The sequence below is a fragment of the Ambystoma mexicanum genome, chromosome 7p (assembly GCF_040938575.1).
Source record: "Ambystoma mexicanum isolate Mex_15411 chromosome 7p, UKY_AmexF1_1, whole genome shotgun sequence".
NCBI classification, from domain to species: domain Eukaryota; kingdom Metazoa; phylum Chordata; class Amphibia; order Caudata; family Ambystomatidae; genus Ambystoma; species Ambystoma mexicanum.
Window position 1 is genome coordinate 964191085 of NC_090939.1, and position 25987 is coordinate 964217071.

At 53.6% G+C, this 25987-nt stretch overlaps 1 protein-coding gene across 5 annotated transcripts in view; it reads left to right on the top strand.

Moving 5' to 3' along the window:
- The window catches only part of GK (glycerol kinase), a 2191429-nt gene that overhangs the window by 1293525 nt on the left and 871917 nt on the right, over positions 1 to 25987 (top strand). For all 5 annotated transcript variants that reach the window (XM_069637310.1, XM_069637305.1, XM_069637306.1 and 2 more), the window contains one exon: positions 2007 to 2085. In XM_069637310.1, the coding sequence (XP_069493411.1) occupies positions 2007 to 2085 (79 nt within the window). The remainder of the gene's footprint in view (positions 1 to 2006; positions 2086 to 25987) is intronic.

Sequence of the window (25987 nt, forward strand, 5' to 3'; positions counted from 1 at the left end):
GCATGGTTGACAGCAAACATGGAACCATGTTTGCTGTCAACCATGCATTTATGGTATAAAATGTGTCCTACTTCTCTAGTTAAATGCACGGTCAATGGATGATTTAATAGATGAATTACTCACATAACTACCATAGAAAAATGTGGACTAACATTGGCTCCTGCAGCCCTAGACATTGGAGGATATGAGTTGCCAGCGGACTGCAGGGAGGTCCTCGCCAAAGCCTTGGCGTTGTGTACCTTGAAGTGCTACGGTCACAAATGGAAGCATTTTGCTATGTGGTGCCGGTCACAGAAGATTACCCCTTTGAGGGTCACGGCCCTACAGATCCTACCTTACTTGCTGTCCTTGGACAAAGCCGGACTGGCCCATGCCTCCATCAAGGTACATCTGGCGGCTATCTCATGCTACACCGGGTCACCAGGAAGATCTTCACCTTGATCCCACTGACTCGTCCAGGAGTTTCTCAAGGACTTCTCAGATCTTTCCCGCTGGTGTAGGCTCCTGCCTCGGCGTGGGAACTCAACGTGGTCCTGATGAGGCTAATGGGGGCCCCCTTTGAGCCTCTGCATCAGACCCCGCTCAAGTTTCTTTAATGGAAAACCGCTTTCTTTGTGGCCATCACCTCTGCCGGAAGGGTAGTCAGATCCAGGCCCTATCGTGAGAGCAACCATACCTAACTTTCCATGAAGAATAATAATAATAATAATAGTACTAATTTAGCATTTAAATAGCGCTACAAACCCTCAGGTATCTGAGCGCTGCTTATTATTACCCACAGTGTGTGGTGCTCATTTATCGACCTCGGAAGGATGAAAGGCTGAGTTTGGTCCTGCCGAGATTCGAACCTGCGTCAGCAGGCTCTGCACAGATGTCAAAGTGAGCACTCTACTCGCTGTGCTAAGCATCTCTCCTTCATGCTGAAGGTTCTGTCGGAATTCCATCTCAACGAGCCTTTGGTGTTACCTCCGGTGGACGGGGCCTTGCAGTCGCTGGACGTTGCTCGTGCCCTGAAGTTCTATAGGACACGCTCAAAGAGTTTTTGAAAGATTTCACAGCTGTTTGTGGACTTTGGTCCAGTGAACCATGGGAAGGCATTGTCTAAGGCTTCCATGTGAAGATGGCTCTCCGGCTGCTGCATCACGCACTGTCATTGGATGGCTAACCGACCGTTGCCCAGCCGCCCAAGAGCCCACTCCACTAGAGCGATCACTGCGACAATGGGGTTCCTGTCTGGTGTGCCCCTGCACGACATCTGCAGGGCTGCTACGTGGATGTCCACGCACACTGTACCGTAATTCTACTGCGTTGACAGGGATTTCAGGGAGGAGTCCAGAGTCGGCCAGGCAGTGCTATGCAACCTGTTTGCTTGAGATGAGGCTGTCGCAAGGGTAAGTGTAATTGCTTCTGTTGAACCTTGCCACCTCCAGTGGTTGTGTAATGTTGTACTGCTATGTATTTGTTATTCATGAGCATTTGAATCCATGCCAGACCCCATGCTGGAGAAGGTTTAAGTTACTTACCTCTATCTATTGTTCTCCAGCATGGGTCCGGCTTGGATTCACATGCAACCCTCCCTCCGACCCCTGTGCGGCTCTTCTTGGTCATATTGCCACTTTACGTGCTTACCAGATCTGAAGATGGCTGCCAGAGGAGGGGCTTAGGGACAGGACTGTCATTGGATGGGGGCAGTATGACCCAGAAGACAGCGATTGGTTTAAAGGAGAAATACCGTTTGGAAGTGAAAGTGAAACTGTTTTTCTTTTACTGAGGATTCCCAGCCTGACGACTGGGAATATTAATGAGCATGTGAATCCATGCCAGACCCATGCTGGAGAACAAAAGTTACCAGTAAGTAACTTAAACCTTAATTTAAGGTGGTATTTTCCTTGTTTAATTACCAAAGTACAGTAATATGACTGTTGCTAGTTTTCCCATATGATTGCACACAATGGCTGCAGATTTTGTATTTTGTGGTGATATCATGTAAATATGTTTCTCCCTAGGGATCTGTCGCCATAGCTGGGGCTGTTGTGCGTTGGTTGAGAGACAATCTTGGCATTGTGAAGTCAACCGAAGAAGTAGGTAAGTAACAATTGTTCTTTTTATTGAAAGATTGCGTTCTCAAAAAGTAGGTGAAAAAGATTGGATCTAACATCGGCTCTTTAGGATTTATCTCATCAACCTTGAGCATCTTTTAAGGAGTAAGACTTGTTGCAGTTGGCTAAATGGTAAGGTCATGGCCCATCAACCCTCTAAATGAGTGTTGCTCTCCGTTCCTAAGTGGTACAAACGACGGCCAAGGTTGTTATTGAGATTAGCATCTGAGGCCAGCACAGGTTCAGAGATTTCTTTCTAGTAAAAAGAAAGCACAGATGGGTACCACTGACAACTGAAATGGAATGCTTTTATTAAGGAAATAGTCCCCTTTCTGTTTCAATGGCAGAGACCTGCATGGCTGGCGGGAGCAGAACACCAGAGAAGTAGAGAAACCGAAGACTAGTAAAAGGCAGTGCTGGCCATAAGAGGTACGTAGAATAAAAGGATTTGGAAAGGGATTTTAGAGGACTGCGCTGCTAAGGTAAACCGAAAAGCAGCTGCCTAGTAGTTATAGATCTAATTTACTGCAATGCACTCTACAACCATGAAAAAATATGTTTTTAGCGTTGTCAAACATTTCCTAAAATATACACAAAGTGCTGCAAGGAAGGTGCAGTTTTGAGCAGTTAGGAGCCGTTGAGCAGTTGCACAAGCGATTCGCTGGGTGAATGCTAGACAAACCTTTTACTATGCTGCTTCAACTCTGTGCATATCGATATGTATGAGCTAAGCAGCTAAGCGGGGCCTATTAGATCATTAATGTCCCCCAATGAGCAAACCCAGCATCTAATCAACCCATTTTAGGACAACCTGCTCCAGATTCTACTCCTCAAACAATGCAATGATCACCCCGTAAAAATGACAGACGTCTTTAAGTCAAAAGAAAAAGCAACAACCACCATAACGTTGCCTGCTCCGCCACCTTTAGCGTTCCTCTGACAAGAGCATCTTTCTCAACCTCTATAGCCCTTATGGATAAAAATATTCATGTGCTGCTTCCTGAGCTGTACGAGTCAGATTTGGGAGACGCTATTGAGTCGCTGTGCCGTGATAAACAATGCAAATAGCATTCCACACCTCGACCCTAAACCTCCCCTCTAGGATACGCTGAACTATTTACCTTGATCCCCGTTTCTATTTCAGGATGCTAATCTTGTTAATAATGAGAATTCAGTTTACTCATACCGGTCTACACCTATGCCTTTGTTAGGCCCCCAATTAATTAAATCTATCCAGCACCCAATGAATTTGGAGACTTCTTTATCTGACCAAAATTTTGTTTTTAATTCTTTGGTGTGTCTATGAAAATATGAATGCAGATTTGTAAGAACATAAGACAATGTTGAATTTGATAAACCTCAGAAATGTCTTTCCTGGAGGGTTTTATTCTTGCACAGAAAAAGACTGCCGGTTGTAATTTCTTCAAATTGGAATTTGCTTTAGACGAAGAAGGGAATTTTAATGTACACCAGCTTGCTACTTCTTTGAATACAGAACAAAACAGTAACTTCGGCAACCTCCTTATCAACTAATCAACTTCAGGATTCAGGGGCAAAGAATCAACATTGTTTTCTTGTTTTAACTCAAATAAATTGTCAAAGAACATAAAAAATCTAGTCACTACTATTGCAGCTCAAAACAAATATTAATGCAATTTAAAAAAATGTTAGAGTTAGAACCTAGTGAGGAAGAAATCTTACTGCATGTGAAAGAAAAAAGAAAAAAGAAAAATAACAAACTGAGGCAACAAATGTAAGCCCTCCACAAGTAGGATTGATTCTACCTTTTTTGGGCCCAGTGACAGAAATCATGGCCAGCAAATTGCAGCATCACCGACTCAAAGGGAGCTTAATTTACAGAAAGTATCAATTTACATGGATGATGATGTGGACTCTGTACAGTTACTTTCTCTTGATTTTTCAAAGAAATGTATTCTCTGTGCGCCCCCAGCACAAAAATGTAATAATTTATCACCCTGGCGCAAAGATGAAATGACCTGACCACAGTAGCCAAAAAGGGGTCGACCCTTATTTCACCCCCTTCATGCAATCAGCAAGATCAGCGTTTACTGACAAACTGTTTAGGTCTAGGCTCCGTTCTGTACTCGGACAAAGAGTCGAGCTTTAACCGTTCTAATATTGTATCCCTGTTTTACGATATTCTGTGCTCACGATTTATAAACTCTAGAGATATTGCTCAATTGGTATTTTTACCTGAAAAAAGACTTACTATTGTGATTTAACACATTTCCTCATTTGATTTTTGAAACCATGACAGGGGCCCTATTTCTTCTCTAGATGGGTTTTTATATTTTCCCCATTACGCAACAAAGTTTTAATACTGAATATTGTCTGAGGACTATGAAAAATTATAGTGAATGCTTTATACCCCAACCAAATATATCACTAAAGATTAGTTATGACAGAGATCTTCCTTTGTCACGTCAGGTCTTGTGATGCTGTAAATATCTTTTGGAAGGTCTGGGCATCCTTGTCCTACCACTTCTTTGTGTGTGTTTTCCTTATGTTTTCTGGCACCGAGGCCCAGTCTGGACCTATGGCAGTGCAGCTCTTCCTGTTTTCCTTTTGATGACCAACACCCATGGGATACCATTATGGCACCCATGGATGGGTGTACAACCCTTGTACCCCTTATTGTTTTGTGCACCTGTGTGTTGCCCACAGAGCAGGGTAAGGGCTGGTGGCAGCTACATGCTGACTTGGCAGTGGCTCTGAGCGTACTCAATTGTTGGGACACCTAGGCCCTGCTATAGGAATCAATGGGATTCCTGAAGAAAGGCAAGATGGCCACAGTAGCCTCTTGGTTTCTATTGCCTTTACACCTTGTTTTCCAAAGTTCTGGGAAGCCCTGACCCTGTCCCTCCACCTGACTGGCTGTTGGGTGGAAGTACCATACATGGCTCTGAGCTGCCTCCTGTCAGACTGACTAGAGCCTTCCCAGGGACTGTGTGTTGCGGGTACACCCTTGGGGTAGGACCCGTGTGAATGGGGTTGGGAGTGAACTCACATGCTGTGTTGTGGTTGTCTGGTTTCTGTGTATTCCTGAGACAGCCCTCACTGAAACTGGTATGAATGCAGTGTAGTGCTCTGAAAGGCTGGGTGCTTACTCCAATACACATTCTCTGTTATGGGTGTCTGGTTTGGGTGAATGGCCTGAATGTCTGCGAGCCTGATTGGTTGATTGCCTGCATGAATGCCCTTCTGCGTGATTGATTGACTGAGCCTGGCTCAGCCTGAGTGTATGGAGAACAAATGTGTATAACTATGGTCCCTATACTCACCAATTTGTTCAGAAGCTGTAATCTAAACCAAAGCTGATCCCTGGAGTCCAGCTGGAGGAGGAAGATCGCGGCTGCTACTCTTCATCAAAATGCTGCTGTGCCACTCCAAGAACTGATCCAAGAGATTACCTGGCTAAGAGACATCTCCCCGAGCTATGAGGGATCATCATGCAACCTGCTGCTTTTCATTAGGTGTACCCTGGAAGCCAGTCCTGTGTGCATGCTCTCTGAAGAAGGGGCCTTCGTGAATCCAGAAGAGGAGTGCTTGGACATCTTGAGTCAACGAAGTCCAGTAGTGTCACCCAGGGTCTGGATGAGCGTTTGTGACCGCTGAAAGCCCATTGCAGTGCCCATAGCAACCAGAGGAGGAGGGTACACTGGCATAGTGCTTGACATCCGGAGCTGCGGAAGTTCCAAAATGCTGAAGAATACTTCAAGGGACATCCTTGCCATCATCACTGACCACTTTTTCCCTCCGAAGAAGGTCCAGGGTCGGTGAGTGCAGGTGAAGGGCCACCGGTAGGTTTCCCGCCACCAGAATCCAACGAAGACGTCCCGAGAGTCCAGACTTGGTGAGGCTCTGTGGTCCACTCCAGTGGTCGAGTCCAGGTCGCCAGAAGCTATCCAGAGGTCGGTGCTGCGGCTGCAGCACCGAAGAACCAGAAGTTGTAAAACCATGAAATCTTGAAACCAGACAGCAAAAAAACTACCTCGGCACCCGTCACCGCCAGACGTCAACAGAGGTCCACATGGATCTTACTCTCAACTGGCAAGCCTGTTTGGAGCACACAGCAAGTTTCATCTTCCAAGGACTCCTACAGTCGGAGAAATCGTCGACCAACGGAGAGCACTGCGAAGAGCAAAACTGCTGCACTTCAGAGAGACTTTGGTTCCATGTTTCTTCTTGGACTCGGCATCCTATTGGCTCCTTCTTCGAAGGGGGTCCCTCCTTCCAACTTGCTGCTCTTTTCCCTACTTAAGGAGCCCTCCAGCCTCTTTTCCTTTGCATCTGGGTAGCTGGTGTAAGTGGATCGAGGTCATCTGGCCTAAGCCCCACCCACCTGGTGCCTTCCTGGTTTCTGCTCTTTTTCACCACTTAGCAAGCCCCACCCAGCTGGTGCCTTCCTGTTTGCCACTCTTTTCCCTACTTAAGGAGCCCTCCAGCCTCTTTTCCTTTGCAGCTGGGGAGCAGGTGTAAGTGGATCTAGGTCACCTTGCCCAAGCCCCGCCCACCTGGTGCCTTCCTGGTTGCTGCTCTTTTTCACCACTTAGCAAGCCCCGCCCACCTGCTGCCTTCCTGCTTGTCACTCTTTTCCCTACTTAAGGAAAGCAATTGCATTTGCTCTCCCCTCTTGCTTCTCCACTTTTTGTGACTGCTTACTCTCTGTTCTCCCCTCCCCTCTCCCTTTTCCTATACCTCTCCTCCTCCCCTTACTTTCTTCTATGCACTTACTCTATCAGAATTGTCCCTGGGCCTAGTATAATAGCAACCTCGTCTGTCGCTCCCCCATCCACTTACTGTTCCCCCCTCCTCCTCCAGCACTATGTGAAACCCTGTCAGGCCTAGTATGATAGTCGTTTGTTTTGTTCCTCCCCTCCCTTTCTGCACCCCTCTCCCTCACCTTTTGTTTTTCTCCGGCTCTACCAGAAATGTCGTCAGCCCTAGTTCGGTAGTCGTCGGTCTGTTTCCATTTCCTTTCCACTCTCCCCCTCCCTTCCTTATCTATGTCTTAGCTCTTGCACTATCTGAAATGTTGTCAGACCAAGTACGATAGTTAATTTTTCATCCTTACTGTTCATGGCCTGTAAGAATGTCGTTGTATTTTCCCTTGTTCCCGCTTTGAAACACATTGTGTATAGGCGCTTTATAAATAAACTATCATATCATATCATATCCTCGAGGGGAATCAACGAGTGAAACCGAGAAATTCTGCCACTTCGCCTGCCCAGATACCAAAGGGACTGTGACAAGGAAGAATGCCTTCCAGCGGGCAGGAGTTGTCCAGGGGTCCCAGATTTGTCTTGGATCCTGTTCTCCTGTGGCATCTCAGGTACTTTGGGGTGGTTGAACCTTTAAAAGGAAAGTAGAGTATTATTGAACATGTTTTAACTGGGCTGTAAAAGACAAGACACGTTACCCCCTTACTTTTCCATTACAGGTTGCCCAGGTGGGGGGATCCTCACACAGAATTGTTTATCTATTCTAAATAAAGCATTTTGCCACTGTTCACAACTAACTTGCCTTTCATCCCTTATCTATGCTGTTACACCTCACTTAAGAATGTGCATGCCTATTTAAAACTGTATGCAGTTGATGCATCTGTTACTGAATTTAAGTATTATGTAGTACCACCACATAGAGTGTATATATTTGCCATTATTGATATAGTGTTACCCGAGTACAAAGTGTAGGATTTATGTGTATATATTTTGCTGAACCTTATTTTATATAAAGAAGCTGTGTTATCACCTAACATAGTGTGTGGACATTCCTTTGTGGGGGCTTGGGGACTCACTGTACTTAAGAACCAGCCTGCATCACCTGCTAAGAGCATAAGCCTTGGTTGCTCGTCCATTGCTACCACATAGAGAACCTTGGTTGGGGTGCTCTGTGCCTCTGTCCCAACAATAGAGGGCAGAAGTACAGATACCCCCCTCCAGTCTTTACATGTATCTTTTTCAGATGCAAATTATAGGGAAGAGTCCAAGGTAAATGACTGGACATGGTTGCCAACTATTCTTAAGTTTCTAACTATAAAGAATCGAGAAAGAGCCAGCATCTTTAAGTTACACCAATTCAGTGGTATTGTGGAACACCTAGTGCTTTACACATCTCTTTAGGGACTTGGGCTCCTTTAGTATGAAAGATTTCAATATCCTCCTTTTACAATAGGTTTGGCTTTAGGGAAACCACCCTACTGATGGTTATCATGTCAATTATCAAGCTTTCCAGAAAGGTCCCAGCGGTTGCCCTTTTTCTGGGTTAATAATCGCCTTTAGAAATGACATTGGTATTCTGTTGCATAATTGGTCAGACATCAGTCCAAATATTTTAGCAATTAAATAATCATGGGATACAAATGATTAACCTTTGCTTGATAGCACACTTATAGCAAATCTTTTTTTGGAACCCACCTACTATCCCAGTCTCAGCGGCCGTGAAAACATTGGGAATTATTTTGGATGCTAAACTAGACATGATGATGAGACAAGTCAATGCCATTGCATCCACCGCTGCCTACTCCACAAAACGTATAAATGCCAGTAGATCTTTTTCCTCAATGCCAACAACCGTATCACAATTGCATGTGCCGTCATTGGAGAAAAGCAGGACTACTGCAATGCTCTATTCACTGGCACCTCATAGCGAAACATCAACAATTTACAAATCATACAGAACAATGCTCTCCACACTGCCCTTGGCACCCCCAAACACAAGCATATCTCAGATGGCAGAAGACAAGCACACTGGCTCCCGATTGGAGAATGCATTAAATTCAAAACTCTCTCCATCACCCACTGTTGCCTAACTTATACAGCCCTAGCTTACCTCTCCGAGAGACTTGAAAAAGTAATTTCAACCAGACCTACTCCTCAGCCAACTGCCGCCACCTCATGGTTCTCAGATTCAAGAGATCCAGAGCAGGCGGAACTAGCTTCCCAGTCACGGCCGCCAAACTCTGGAACTCCCTGCTGTTCGCCCTTAGCTCTAAACCATCATACTGGACATTCAAGGGAACAGGGAACATCTGAAAACATAGCGTTTTGCCTAAAAGGCCAGCGTCGTCGTCATCAGCCTCCATGAATCTAACATGCTCTCCTGTAACCTGTAACCAGAGCCTATATGTCTCTGCGTTAAGTGTGCTTTACAAATGAAAAAAATAAACAAACAACCCCTTCTCAAAAGCTTATCCCAGAATAAGTTTCAATGTACACAATCAAATGCCATTGCACTATACCTGGGCACTTCTCAACAAAATCTCAACAAAATGCAAGTTATGCAAAATAACGCTATTCAAGCTGCCTGCAACATCCCGAGAAAACAGCATATCACTGCAACTAGACAATATATAAAATGGCTCAACATCAAACAAAGAATAGATCTAAAATCACTCTCACTTACCAACAAGTGCCTCTACAACCAAGCACCCATGTACCTAGCGAACACTGTCTCACGCTACTCCTCATCACGACCCACCAGAGCTGCTCAGTCGCATTGTGTCACCATCCCACACTTTAACCAACAACGTGCTGGCAGGGTCAGTTTCCCAGTCCTAGCTGCTACAGGAAATAAAACGCAAATCTCTTTGAACAGCAGCCATGACTGCTGTCTCCACAGAGCTCTGAATCTCAGAGGGTACTGACCCTGTCTGTAATATACAGATTAATAAGCTTAACCCAAAACCTCTTATGAAAACACTGGTCTGAACAGGCAACCACTTATAAAAGAAAAACATTATGAAAAACCTTTTCTCCCCGCCTCCTCCAAGTATATAGAACACCTAAAATCAAATACTTTGTTCATAATTCAACACGACCACCCCCTCCCTGATGGCTCTCATAGCTCCAAAATATTCCTATACTCCACATAAATCCAGCACCAGCTTCCATCACAGGTATTGTGTGTCTCCCTGCTTCAAATCCATACACAAACAAAGTTGGAGCCACAACATCGTTCAAGCACAGCCAATAATTAATCTGCAAGTCCTATAATGAATGAAAACAGCCTTTGCTTCAGCAAGGACCTGTTAAAAAAACATGATTAGTACAGTAGTATGAGCAACCTATAGCCCTTCCCATATCAGTCATGAAAGAACACGAGTACGAAGGTATATCGGCCAGATCGAGCGCCCCACTAAATGTAAACATAGCACAGGGCATACCCATCCAATGTAGGTATTGCATTTCTCCTTGCTTCATGTCCATACACTAATTAGCCTTCAAATCCTATAACAAATGAAAATAGCCTTAGCTTCAGCAACAACCTGCAAAAAAACCCATGATTTATAATTGATAATTGTTCTTTCATACCATGTTTAATACTGGAGTGAACCAGATTCTAAGCGCAGGACCGGCATTCCAACCTGTGTTACTCTGCGTCGTCTTGCTTCCAAGACAAGTGCTTTGCCCCTGAGCTATCCTCCCGGCCCTGGTTAGTACAGTAATATGAGCAACCTACATATTCGTTATTACTATAAATCAGGAAAGAACATGAGTGCCATGCTATATTGGCTAGAACAACCTCCCCATTAACAGGGTAATTCATAGAAATTCGCACAAAGGTGGCGCACGCGGCTGGCGCACAGTGTACCCGTGCGATACACTGTGCCAGCCGCGTGCGAAAAAATCCTTTTCATCGCACAGCGTATTCATGGATTTTAGCCTCCGAAACCAGCCGTGGCGCAGAGTGGCGCAGCGGCCCTGCAGCAGCGCCAGTTATGCCCCCAAGAACGCCCTCGCGCAAGGAAAAGCCTTCAAAATTCCCAAATCATCACAAAGGGCTGCGCTAACCCTGGACCAGTTCACAGGGCTGCCAAACAGCAAACGCCAAGCGGGGAACGTGTATTTCAGTGGTTCGCGGGAAGTTTCACACACGATTGTCCTGGGTACGTGTACATCAGGGGTGCGTGGGAAGTAACACACGCGATTCCATCAGGGCACGTGTATTCCAGGGGTGCGCGGGAAGTATCACACGCAAAAACAGCAGGGTACGTGTATACACGTACTCCAGGGGTGTGCGGGAAGTATCACACCCACAAAAGCAGCAGGGTACGTGTATTTCAGGGGTGCGCAGGAAGTATCACACGCGATTCAATCAGGGTACGTGTATTCCAGGGGTGCGCAGGAAGTATCACACGCCAAAGCAGCAGGGTACGTGTATTCCAGGGGTGTGCGGGAAGTATCACACACAAAAGCAGCAGGGTACGTGTATTTCAGGGGTGCGCAGGAAGTATCACACGCGATTCCATCACGGTACGTGTATTCCAGGAGTGCGCGGGGAGCACCACACGTGAATTGCACGTGTGGGTCCTCCCAGGTGCTCCCTCTACACCCTCCACTGCCCCTGCAGGCGGCCCACACCACAGGGGCCTACCCTGCACATGTCCCGCAGGCAGCCCATCCACCATGCCCATGCCCCCCCAGCCAACCCACATGTCACCTTGCACTACTGCCCACCAACACATGTCCCCCTGCACCCCCAGCCCCCAGGGGCACCCTCCACCAGGCCCCCACTCATGTCCAACTCATGTCTCCCACCACCCCCACCCCCCAGCAGTGCAGGGCAGCCTCCACCAGGACCCCCTCATGTCTCCCATCACCCCCACCCCCCAGCAGTGCAGGGCACCCTCCACCAGGCCCCCACTCATGTCCAACTCATGTCTCCCATCACCCCCACTCCCCAGCAGTGCAGGGGCACCCTCCACAGGCCCCCACTCATGTCTCCCACCACCCCCACCCCCCAGCAGTGCAGGGGCAGCCTCCACCAGGCCCCCACTCATGTCCCCCTGCACCCCCACCCCCAAGCATCTAGGGGCAGCCTCCACCAGGCCCCCACTCATGTCTCCCACCACCCCCAGCAGTGCAGGGCACCCTCCACCAGGCCCCCACTCATGTCTCCCACCACCCCCAGCATCCAGGGGCACCCTCCACCAGGCCCCCACTCATGTCTCCCATCACCCCCACCCAGTGCAGGGGCACCCTCCACCAGGACCCCACTCATGTCTCCCACCACCCCCCACCCCCCAGCAGTGCAGGGCACCCTCCACCAGGCCCCCACTCATGTCTCCCACCACCCCCACCCCCCAGCAGTGTAGGGGCAGCCTCCACCAGGCCCCCACTCATGTCCCCCTGTACCCCCATCCCCCAGCATCCAGGGGCAGCCTCCACCAGGCCCCCACTCATGTCTCCCATCACCCCCACCACCCAGCAGTGCAGGGGCACCCTCCACCAGGCCCCCACTCATGCCTCCCATCGCCCCCACCCCCCAGCATCCAGGGGCACCCTCCACCAGGCCCCCACTCATGTCTCCCATCACCCCCACCCCCCAGCAGTGCAGGGGCAGCCTCCACAAGGCCCCCACTGATGTCGCCCACCACCCCCACCCCCCAGCAGTGCAGGGGCAGCCTCCACCAGGCCCCACTCATGTCCCCCTGCACCCCCACCCCCCAGCATCCAAGTGCAGCCTCCGCCAGGCCCCCACTCATGTCTCCCATCACCCCCACCCCCCAGCAGTGCAGGGCACCCTCCACCAGGCCCCCACTCATGTCTCCCACCACCCCCACCCCCCAGCAGTGTAGCGGCAGCCTCCACCAGGCCCCCACTCATGTCCCCCTGCACCCCCACCCCCCAGCATCCAGGGGCAGCCTCCACCAGGCCCCCACTCATGTCTCCCATCACCCCCACCACCCAGCAGTGCAGGGGCACCCTCCACCAGGCCCCCACTCATGCCTCCCATCACCCCCACCACCCAGCATCCAGGGGCACCCTCCACCAGGCCCCCACTCATGTCTCCCATCACCCCCACCCCCCAGCAGTGCAGGGGCAGCCTCCACAAGGCCCCCACTCATGTCGCCTACCACCCCCACCCCCCAGCAGTGCAGGGGCAGCCTCCACCAGGCCCCACTCATGTCCCCCTGCACCCCCACCCCCCAGCATCCAAGGGCAGCCTCCGCCAGGCCCCCACTCATGTCTCCCATCACCCCCACCCCCCAGCAGTGCAGGGGCACCCTCCACCAGGCCCCCACTCATGTCTCCCATCACCCCCACCCCCCAGCATCCAGGGGCACCCTCCACCAGGCCCCATTCATGTCTCCCATCACCCCAACCCCCCAGCAGTGCAGGGGCAGCCTTCACAAGGCCCCCACTCATGTCTCCCACCACCCCCACCCCCAGCAGTGCAGGGCACCCTCCACCAGGCCCCCACTCATGTCTCCCACCACCCCCAGCATCCAGGGGCACCCTCCACCAGGCCCCCACTCATGTCTCCCATCACCCCCACCTCCCAGCAGTGCAGGGGCAGCTTCCACCAGGCCCCCACTCATGTCTCCCACCACCCCACCCCCCAGCAGTGCAGGGGCAGCCTCCACCAGGCCCCCACTCATGTCCCCCTGCACCCCCACTCCCCAGCATCCAGGGGCAGCCTCCGCCAGGCCCCCACTCATGTCTCCCATCACCCCCACCCCCCAGCAGTGCAGGGGCACCCTCCAGCAGGCCCCCACTCATGTCTCCCATCACCCCACCCCCCAGCATCCAGGGGCACCCTCCACCAGGCCCCCACTCATGTCTCCCTGCACCCCCAACCCCCAGCAGTGCAGGGCACCCTCCACCAGGCCCCCACTCATGTCTCCCACCACCCCACCACCCAGAAGTGCAGGGCACCCTCCACCAGGCCCCCACTCATGTCCCCCACTACCCCCACCCCCCAGCAGTGCAGGGGCAGCCTCCACCAGGCCCCCACTCATGTCTCCCATCACCCCCAACCCCTAGGAGCAGGGGCAGCCTCCACCAGGCCCCCACTCATGTCTCCCATCACCCCCACCACCCAGCAGTGCAGGGGCACCCTCCACCAGGCCCCCACTCATGCCTCCCATCACCCCCACCACCCAGCATCCAGGGGCACCCTCCACCAGGCCCCCACTCATGTCTCCCATCACCCCCACCCCCCAGCAGTGCAGGGGCAGCCTCCACAAGGCCCCCACTCATGTCGCCTACCACCCCCACCCCCCAGCAGTGCAGGGGCAGCCTCCACCAGGCCCCACTCATGTCCCCCTGCACCCCCACCCCCCAGCATCCAAGGGCAGCCTCCGCCAGGCCCCCACTCATGTCTCCCATCACCCCCACCCCCCAGCAGTGCAGGGGCACCCTCCACCAGGCCCCCACTCATGTCTCCCATCACCCCCACCCCCCAGCATCCAGGGGCACCCTCCACCAGGCCCCATTCATGTCTCCCATCACCCCAACCCCCCAGCAGTGCAGGGGCTGCCTTCACAAGGCCCCCACTCATGTCTCCCACCACCCCCAGCAGTGCAGGGCACCCTCCACCAGGCCCCCACTCATGTCTCCCACCACCCCCAGCATCCAGGGGCACCCTCCACCAGGCCCCCACTCATGTCTCCCATCACCCCCACCTCCCAGCAGTGCAGGGGCAGCTTCCACCAGGCCCCCACTCATGTCTCCCACCACCCCACCCCCCAGCAGTGCAGGGGCAGCCTCCACCAGGCCCCCACTCATGTCCCCCTGCACCCCCACTCCCCAGCATCCAGGGGCAGCCTCCGCCAGGCCCCCACTCATGTCTCCCATCACCCCCACCCCCCAGCAGTGCAGGGGCACCCTCCAGCAGGCCCCCACTCATGTCTCCCATCACCCCACCCCCCAGCATCCAGGGGCACCCTCCACCAGGCCCCCACTCATGTCTCCCTGCACCCCCAACCCCCAGCAGTGCAGGGCACCCTCCACCAGGCCCCCACTCATGTCTCCCACCACCCCACCACCCAGAAGTGCAGGGCACCCTCCACCAGGCCCCCACTCATGTCCCCCACTACCCCCACCCCCCAGCAGTGCAGGGGCAGCCTCCACCAGGCCCCCACTCATGTCTCCCATCACCCCCAACCCCTAGGAGCAGGGGCACCCTCCACCAGGCCCCCACTCATGTCTCACATCACCCCCACCCCCCAGCAGTGCAGGGGCAGCCTCCACCAGGCCCCCACTCATGTCGCCCACCACCCCCACCCCCCAGCAGTGCAGGGGCAGCCTCCACCAGGCCCCACTCATGTCCCCCTGCACCCCCACCCCCCAGCATCCAAGGGCAGCCTCCGCCAGGCCCCCACTCATGTCTCCCATCACCCCCACCCCCCAGCAGTGCAGGGGCACCCTCCACCAGGCCCCCACTCATGTCTCCCACCACCCCCAGCAGTGCAGGGCACCCTCCACCAGGCCCCCACTCATGTCTCCCACCACCCCCAGCATCCAGGGGCACCCTCCACCAGGCCCCCACTCATGTCTCTCATCACCCCCACCCCCCAGCAGTGCAGGGGCAGCCTCCACCAGGCCCCCACTCATGTCCCCCTGCACCCCCACCCCCCAGCAGTACAGGGGCAGCCTCCACCAGGCCCCCACTCATGTCGCCCACCACCCCCCAGCAGTGCAGGGGCAGCCTCCACCAGGCCCCACTCATGTCCCCCTGCACCCCCACCCCCCAGCATCCAAGGGCAGCCTCCGCCAGGCCCCCACTCATGTCTCCCATCACCCCCACCTCCCAGCAGTGCAGGGGCACCCTCCACCAGGCCCCCACTCATGTCTCCCATCACCCCCACCCCCCAGCATCCAGGGGCACCCTCCACCAGGCCCCCACTCATGTCTTCCATCACCCCCACCCCCCAGCAGTGCAGGGGCAGCCTCCACCAGGCCCCCACTCATGTCTCCCACCACCCCCACCCCCAGCAGTGCGGGGCACCCTCCACCAGGCCCCCACTCATGTCTCCCACCACCCCCACCCCCAGCATCCAGGGGCACCCTCCACCAGGCCCCCACTCATGTCTCCCATCACCCCCACCCCCCAGCAGTGCAGGGGCAGCCTCCACCAGGCCCCCACTCAAGTCTCCCCCCACCCCCCAGCAGTGCAGGGGCAGCCTCCACCAGGCCCCCACTCATTTCCCCCTGCACCGCCACCCCCCAGCATCCAGGGGCAGCCTCCACCAGGCCCCCACTCATGTCTCCCATCACCCCCAACCCCCAGCAGTGCAGGGGCACCCTCCACCAGGCCCCCACTCATGTCCCCCTGCACCCCCACCCCCCAGCATCCAGGGGCAGCCTCCGCCAGGCCCCCACTCATGTCTCCCATCACCCGCACCCTCCAGCAGGCCCCCACTCATGTCTCCCATCACCCCCACCCCCCAGCAGTGCAGGGGCAGCCTCCACCAGGCCCCCACTCATGTCGCCCACCACCCCCACCCCCCAGCAGTGCAGGGGCAGCCTCCACCAGGCCCACTCATGTCCCCCTGCACCCCCACCCCCCAGCATCCAAGGGGAGCTTCCGCCAGGCCCCCACTCATGTCTCCCATCACCCCCACCCCCCAGAAGTGCAGGGCACCCTCCACCAGGCCCCCATTCATGTCTCCCACCACCCCCACCCCCCAGCATTGCAGGGGCAGCCTCCACCAGGCCCCCACTCATGTCCCCCTGCACCCCCACCCCCCAGCATCCAGGGGCAGCCTCCACCAGGCCCCCACTCATGTCTCCCATCACCCCCACCCCCCAGCAGTGCAGGGGCACCCTCCACCAGGCCCCCACTCATGTCTCCCATCACCCCCACCCCCCAGCATCCAGGGGCACCCTCCACCAGGCCCCCACCCATGTCCAACTCATGTCTCCCATCACCCCCACCCCCCAGCAGTGCAGGGGCGCCCTCCACCAGGCCCCCACTCATGTCCCTCAGCCAACATGTCATCACAATCTAGATCCCTGGCCCTTATGGTCAGCCTCCAAATGCCAAACACCCACCCGAGTATTGCATCCACACACTTAGAAATGGCAATAACATGATAGAACCCCAATTGCAAGTTTGGAAATGAACACATGTCCCTCACATACACCCAATGGGTGTCAGTGAATGTCAAAACCCATATCATGAAATGCATGAAACCAATGAGATGATACTACACATTGAAGTTTGACGAAAACATTTGTATTAAAAGCAACATAATTTGAATAAAAAAATAAACAAACAATAATGGAAATTAAAAAAAAATAAACCAGCAGGTCTGTGAAATAAAGCAAAACCACAAATCATAATCCAAAGGAAAGTTGTCCAAAGTCACAGTCCACAAAAGTAAATCCAATGGAAAATTAAAATCGAAAACCATTGCTCCATGGGTAAATCATAAAAAAAAAATGATAATCCAAAAGTCAACTATATACAGATAAACAATCCAGGGTCCATGATCCCAACAGAAGAAATGAAACCTATCTAATAACACTACCTAAAAAAAATAAACTATATACAAAAATGTGGCCCATTGTCCAAAAGGTCCAAAAAAAATGCAAAACCAAAGGAAACCCAACACTAACTACAGAACTATTTACAAGGGCAGCGGGCTAGTCCGACGGCTCACTTCGGGATGTTTCGGGCCAGGGCATCATCGAACTCCTGCTCAATGTCCCGGAGGCGGTCCTCCTCCATGGCCCCGAGTGTCCGCAGGGCCGTTGACATGTTCACCCCAAACTCCCTGCGGATTGCCTCGAGGCACTCGGCCCGCCTCAGGGCCCTCTGCATGGAGTTCTCCACCCTGACCATCGTGAGCCGTGCCTCTTCCGCCCGCTGCCGCTCCGCATCTATGGCGTGGCCCAACCGCTGCCACACGGAAGACACTACCCGTCCTGGGTCCTCCTGCCCTCCGGCCGATGCCTGCCCCTCCGATGTCGAAGGCCCCGCTCCGATGTCGAAGGCCCCGAGCCATCATGGCTCCCACCACGTTGCTGCTGCTGCTGTGCCTCTGCCCGTGCACTGCCTCCTGCTGCCTGCACATCCTCCGCTGGCTGGGGTGCAGTCGTTGATGTGGCCACCCCTGCTGGAGGTCCGACTCCCGACTGTGGCAGGGATGCCTCCTCCACCAGCCTGGCCGCACCGTCAGAGGCAGCTCCACAGGGCACCCAGGTGACTAATGGGTGGGAAGATGGCACGGAGGACGACTGGCGCATAGGGGGTTCAGTTGAGGAGGGGGTCTGAGCAAGCCCCATCAAACGGAGGAATCCGGCCTGGGTGACCTGTCCCAGTAGGCCGACGCGGTCAACGAGCCATTCGAGATGACGTGCAGTCTCCTCATGAAAAGACTGCAGGTCACCTCGCATGGCCCATTGACGCAACGCCACACCAGTCAGGACAGGCTCAACCCGGACCCGGATAGCCACGTCCGTAGGCAGAGGAAGGCCAGTTGTCGTGAGCGCATCCCCTGCCTGAAAACGGGTCTGGACGTAGGCATCCCTGCTGGTGCAAGATGATGCAGTGACAGGATCAGGGACAGGATTGCACACAGGCACCTCCGCGGTGACCTGCGCTGACTCCTGTCCCTGGTCCTGCACTGCACCACTAGCACCAGTGGAATCCCCACCTCCATACCCCGTCTCTGTTGCCTGCACGGCCTCCTCCTCCACCAAACCCCCCACCAACCTGGATGACTCCGTGCCATCTTCCCCCGTTGGGCCCTGTGGGGTCCCAGCTGCCCCTTCTGCTGCCGAGGAGTCCAACTCCGACCTCCGCCTCTTGGACCTCCCCCCGGCAGCTGCGGCCTGGGACGCGGCACCGGACTCCTCACTCCCCGACGAGATCACAACCTGGGAGGGGAGCCCCGCCGCTGTGCTCCACAGCACCTTCTCGGCCCTCTTCATCAGTTGACGCTGCAGACAGGGAGAAATAAAACACAGGCATCAGGGCACTGTACAATGGACACATACACACATGACAGTTGCACATGAGTGGCATTGGCAAACCTCAGACATGGCATCACAATTGGCAACACACATGTCATTTCAACTTGCACACATGAGCCATACCACAGCCACATCGCAACTGCCAGCACCATCCATACACATACAACAGCATGAGCAGGCAAAGGTGAGCCAGACATCACATGCAACACAGGGAGTGCACTACACATGCACGCACACCACCACACTTGCATGCATGTGTACACCTCAGCCAACTGTCGCAGTGTTCAGATGGGCATCCATGTCACATCTGCTAATCAGGCTTCCACATCCCGCTGTCACATGCATCCATGTTGCAACACAGTTGCACCCTTGTCAAATACACACACATGCACATGTACACAGTGCTGATACATGCAGCTGAAAACAACATACATGCGTGACATCACGAACATGCCTACTTACATACACATTCATCCAAACATGGGTGCCCACACAACTGCATTTGGCATGCAAGCCTACACACACAAGCACCATCCATGTCTCACAAATGACAGCCCTCGCATGTGTTAGCCTCACGGCCCTGTACACCCCCACCCATACTCGGCCTCATACAAACAGATGTGCAACCGGCACACTACTGGCACATCACCACACGCACAGCTTACAATCATGATGCATGTACACTTACCGCTCGACTCCAGACGGGTCTGCCTCTCAAGGACCTGGACGTGGAGCGCTGGGGATATGCGTTCCAGGACCCTCATCTGATCTTCCAACAAGTGGCCCCGGCGCCCCTTAGCATCCGCTGCCTTCAAGAGGCGCCGGGCGTTGTTCAGGGTCCTGGACCTGAAGTCCTCCCAGCGCTTCTTGACATGTTGGAAGTCGCGGACTGCCACCCCCTCCGCGTTGATGGCAGTCACGATGTCCGTCCAGATCCGAGTCCGTCCTTTCTTGTCGGCGCGCACACTTCCGAAGAGGGCATCATACTGCCCCAGGACTTGCTCCACCAGGACACCAACTTCCCTGGCACTGAAGCTGGTGCCCCTCTGCCTCTCTGGCCGGGGGTTGTCAGTGGTGCCAGATGTTGCAGTGCCCGACATGACAACCCCAGAGGCAGGAGTGGGTGGGCAACTGGGTCCTGGGGCTGGGCTGTGGAGCGATGGAATCCCAGTCGGGAGTCTTCGGTTCAAGCAGGGGTGGTCACAGCAACAGCACCGCTGGCTGATGTGCAGGCAGCAAATGGCAGGGCACGTGGGCAGCAGGCAGTCAGGCAGCAGCAGACGGCAGGTGGGAGCGTGCTCGGGGCTCTGGGGGGCAGTAAATCGGCTTTCTGGGCAGGAGCGTGGTCTTCCGTGTGCTTACGCGTGGCCAGCTTGATACGGAGTGATTTGGCACGTGAAAATCCTGCACGTCTGTGTGTAATTCGAGGAAAGGCCCTTAGCGCGTAAGCGCGTCTGCACGCATACGCGATTGGCCCAAAGACCCCCATGCGCAGCTATGACGACACGCGCATGGCCGTAGAGAATGGCGCATGTAAAAAAGAAGATACACGTCCGAGTGTCAAAGCGTGTAATTGGTGGAAATGGCCTCATCGCGTATGCGCGTCTGTGACGTGTGTATAAAAGGTATGTGTAGAACGCAATTTCCTTGTACGTGCTTTTCGTGGAGAGTGAGTGAGTGGGTGAAATCTGTACTTCTTGTCGGTTCACACGCGATTTACTTCACGGCGTTTCAAGGTCGTACTCCCTGTTACCTCTGACAGCTTTTTCTCTTTTCCTCTTTTTCCTGGGCCTGTTTCCTCAAACAGCGTTCCCTTCTACCGTTGTCCTGTCTCCTCAAACAGCGTACAATTCTTCTTTTGGCGGGGGTGTTGCCAACGCGCACACGTGCATATTTTTCACACTTTTGTTCCTGGCAGACGGTGAGTCGCGCACGTATTTAACATCTGTGCTTGCCCCGTGTGTCGCATACCCCTTCAGAGGTCATTCTAGGCTGCGTGTGACACGCATACGTTCATTCTTGTGTTTCTGGGTGCCACAGCGTAGTGCAGGTTTATTTTTCCATACACGTGGTCTAGGAGGGGTTGCGTGCACCTTACTTCCCTTTTTTGGGGTGCCTGTGCGTTGCGTGACCCGTCATCTTTCCCCAGGGGTGACATACAGCCTTGCTAGAGCACTAGGGTATGATTACCATCTGGTACCCAACCCCTTTGACCCCCAATTGCCCAGGACAATAGTTCACATCGACTCCCATACGCACAATAACATCAGTGCCATGGCTGGGAGGCGAACAAGCCGTAAGGGTGGCAAAGGTGGCCGAGCCCCAAGTGGTGGATCCGGTAGGGGACGTGAGCGTGACTTGCAGGGTGCCCCTAGCCCCCCATGTGTGGAGGAGCAGTCAGGGACACCCATGCCCCCCCCCCCTCGTTGAGGGTAACGTGGCTGACACCATCCATGCTCAGCCCTTGTTGGACCAGCCCACTGTGGAACCAGACCTGGCACAGGGTGACTCCATGGCTGACTTCCAGGTCAGCAGGTCTAGGCCACGTGCGCCGGTGCACGTTGGTGTCATCAGGCCAAGTGGATCAGGGGCAGCTAGGTCATCTGCTGCCCCGCGTAGGCAGGCTGGGGAGGCTGCAGGGGCAGCTGCGGCTCCATCCACCCCACCTCTCACACCCAGCAAGGACAGTGTCGGTCCAAGTCCATCCTGCTGACATTCCCCCTGACACCATCACACTTGAGCTAATGCCTGCACCAACTCCCATGCTGAGTGTGCAATCCCACACTCCTAGTACAGGGTCCACCAGGGCTCCTGCCCCTAGTGTCCAGAGCGGCGTAGGACACTCAGGATCCCCACCACCTTCCAAGCGGAAGAGGAAGAGTGCTCGTCCAGTAGAGGCTGATGCCCCAGACACGGCTACACAGTCCGGCCCGTCAAGGAAGCCCAGCTTCAATGAGGCCGAACTGAATGCACTTGTAGAGTATGTGTGCGCACATGACCGTGAAATGGTGATTGTTGCAGGATCCAAGACCACACCTGCACAACGTCAGGCACACTGGCAGACCATCGCGGACATCGTAAGTGCCCTTGGAATCATGAGGCACACAGCTACTGAATGCTACAAGCGCTGGAATGACCTAAAGCGCAGGGCAAAGAATAAGCTGGCCTCAAGTCATGCCGCTACTCTAGTGACTGGAGGTGGGTCTCCAGCAGAGTACATATAACTCACTCCACATGAGCAGGTTGCTGGGACCTAAGTCACAGAGGAACAGATCCAAGGCGTGGGAGAACTGGCAGATTACGAGGCATTGTCCGGTGAGTGCACATGCATGTGTGTGTCATCCATGTGCATGATGTGTGTGTGAGGGCTTCTGTTTGGGTGCCAGGTGAGGGTGTGTGTGCCTGAGTGGTTTGGGTCACCCATGTGCCTCATCCAATACATTCTGCACACCAGCATTTGGGTATAGCAGTATCCCTTCAGCCAACATTATACATCCAGCCCAACACCACGCCAGTTGCCCTTGAAGTGTCATCTTGCCACAACATTGTTGCTTATTTTCCTCTGTTTATTCAGGCAGATTGTTTGCATACCACCACTTTTACTAGGCATTTCTCAGTCCTATTGTCACATGTCTGACATGGCTATGGTACAGTGGACTGGTTTTGTTTCCTGGACATGATTTGTTTAGACATGTCCCTGTGCTATAGGACCATTTTGGACTGGCAGCTCCAGGTTAAACATTTGAACCATTTCAATGAAAAAATCAATTTCATGGGCAAACTAGACTGAATGAACAATTGGTGGCCTCCTCTCCCTCTTCACTTCATGGCTAGGGTACATGCCATCTGTGTGATGGCATGTGTATTTGACCTGCCAATCACAGGCCAATGTGTGATGCCACTGCTAGGCAGCATGCAGCAAATGTGTTCATCTTCCATCTTGGTGTCATCAATGTGTGCCATCTGCCTCCCCTTCACACGCAGTCACGGTGCATGCATGGGAGGGTTTTAGTCATGTGGGACATGTGTCAATCAAGTACTGTTTCTGTAGCTTCTCAGCCCTAATTGTGTGCCATAGTGCTAATGCCTGTTTCCATTTGTTTTCTTTTATGTCTTTGCAGAGGATGACGCACTTGATACTGCTGGGGTTGTGCAGACCCAGGAGGGGTCTCAGGCCCGACCGACCACCAGTGAGGGACGTGGTGTGGTGGTGGGTGAGAACCCACAACTGCTGCAGGTCGTGCTCTCAAGGGGTGTCTCTGGCTGCACCTCCCCCGAGCTGTATTCAGGTGTCGATTCGGATGATGAGACCTATGTGCCGTCGCAGGTGAGTGTTCCTGGAAGGGATTCTGTTCTGTCCGACCCACCTGCACCAGGGTTAGAACCCTTAATGGGGATGTCAGTGTTGGCAGGTACGCCTTTGGTGGTTACGGATGCAGGGTCACACTCTGCAACATCTGATCCTGTTCCTGGGCCAGCAGATCAGAGGGGGGAATGCAGTCCTGCAGCCTCAGGCAGTGCCGGCACAGCAAGGCGCAGTTCGCCTTGCCCCAGACAGGTGTGGTGCCCACCGACGTGGTGGCCGTACGCCACCTGGCAATACCGCATGGGAGCAATCCATATACGGTATGGCAACCCAACAGGCAGCATCATCAGAGATGATGGCTCAGGCCATGGATAGGGTGGCCACTTCCATTGTCCCCCCCGAAAAGCTGATGGAGCGACTACAGCAGGCAACAGACTCCATCTGCCAGTCACACAGGGAGGACATGTTGGCGTCCTACAGGGACAGGCGGGCGGCACTGGCAACTCTGCGGGAAGCCATTTCCATAGAGTCCCAAGGCCACAGGGAAGCCCTGAGGGTGGAACTCCTTCACCTCAGGACGACTCTTGTTGAGCTTGAGGCTTCAACAAACAGAAGGACAGAACAACAGCTGGAGCGTCTCACACGTACGCTCTCAGCTGAGATCCAGGCAACTAGGGCGGAGGTCCGGGCATCCCGTGAGTTGTTGCATGGGGACCTACGCACAATTATCCTCCAGAACGAGACCGTCCACACCTGCATGCTTGCTGCCATGGAGGAACAGACTAGGGCTTTGCGTGGGCTGCCTCCCATAGTGCCACCACCTCCTGATGCAGCTGCAGAGGGTGAGGAGAGCGACAGCAGTGATTCTCTCACAATAGGGTAGCCGTGCAGGCCATGAGCCCATGGAAGTGTTTTTTTTCCCAAGATCCACACAGGTGGGTTTTGGTGTGCACCCTGTCCTAGGACCTCCTGGGTGGCCTCCCCCACGCCCCCGGTTCCATTGATAGCCATTTTTGATTTTTTCTTTTTTTTTTTTTTTAATTTTTTTTTAATTTTTGTTTTTTGGACAGTGTGTTGCCTTGTGTGGCTCCCGTGGGCCTACGCTGTATTGTGGCTGGGCACATGCAGGCTTTTCATGAATTTGGTTCAGATGCTTGGGTTTGTGTGACACACACCCCTCCTGCTTCCCGTTTCCATGGGCTTGCAAAGGGTGTGCCCAAGTGACATTGACGTACATGGTGACGTTGGACTCCCATTTGATGTGTGGGCAGTCTGTAGTCAATACTGTGTATACATTCATAGTGCATATTGTTGTTGTATTGTACACTGCATGGTGTATTGATATGTGCCTCTGCATCCATCTCATCCTCCTAATTTGCAGGTCCATTTCTCATGTCTTCACAAGGCGGTCCACCTTGGAACTGGAGTCCATGTTGTAAGCAGTGCACCTACACTCTTGCGTGGCGCTAACACTGTATACTTGGAAGTGTTCGAAGTGCTGGCATTATCAGGTAGTGAGGCTACCAATTTTTTACGTCTGTAATGTCATGTTTAAGGTAGGTTGGAGGTTGTGTAGGTGATTGGTATTCTTGGTAAGTATTTGGTAATGTGTGTTGTAGGTCCTGCATTACTGTGAGCATTTCATGTGTGGCCATGTTTCCATTATGGACACTGTAGTTGGTGACACTTGGGGAATGTTGTGGGGATTAATTTGTTTCCTCTCACATTGCATGACATGCCATGGTGTGTTGTGTGGCCGTGCCGGGGAGGGGTTGGGTGACATGGCACTGTTCTCATGTAGTATTTTGTAAGTGGGTATTCATTTCTGCAGCATGGAAGTGTGTCTTTTGATGACACTGCATTGGTGGTGTTTGTGTAGGTAGGGATGCACTCATTCTGACACTTCTACATGAACAATCTCAGGCTGCTATGGTTCTGACAGTTGACTGTCCCTTTGTTCGTCATAATTGTCAGGTTGAGTCATCATTGCTTATCAGATGGTATGTGCCAGGGCTGTGTGCACTCCACAGGGGTGTGATTTCTATGTGAAGTAATTAGCCACCAGCTGCGTACGGGCTGCCTCACCCCGTGCCCTTTCCCCTCCCATGCGCAGCGGGCGTGCATGTGATTGGGGATGTGGGGGCACCACCATGTCCACAGCCAGGCCCTGGCGTGTTGCAACATTGTGCAGGACACATGCTGCCACTATGATCCTGCACACTACTGGGGGCGCATATAACAGCTGCCCGCCAGAACGGTCAAGGGAGCGAAAGCGTGACTTGAGCACTCTGAATGTGCGCTCCACTATGCCCCGGGTTGCAATATGGGCTGTGTTGTATCTTACCTCGGGAGGCGTGATGGGGTTCCGAATTGGCGTCATCATGTGGGTGCTCAGAGGGTAGGCACTGTCCCTTGGTGAGGAGGTGATTATAATTAGTGGGGTAGTGACATAACTCTGCATCTGACATGCATGCATGTGCAGTGGCATTCATACTCATCAATCAGCCATGTATCGCCATGCCGCCCAGCTTCTAGGTCCCGGCATAGGGTAGACATTCGGTAAATGAAGCTGTCGTGGGTGGACCCTGGATAGTTGGCATATACTGAGGTGATGATTCCCTTGGCATTACATACTACCTGCACGTTGATGGAATGCCAGTGCTTGCGGTTCCTATAGATGTGCTCAGATGCCCTGGGGGGACGTAGTGCCACATGGGTGCAGTCAATGGCACCTAGCACTTTGGGGAATTGTGCCACACCGTAGAAATCCAGGGCGGCAGCCTGCCTTTCTGCAGGTGTCCTGGGCAGGTATATGTGCCTGCGGACTGATGGGCGTGCAGTGATGATGTTCAAGA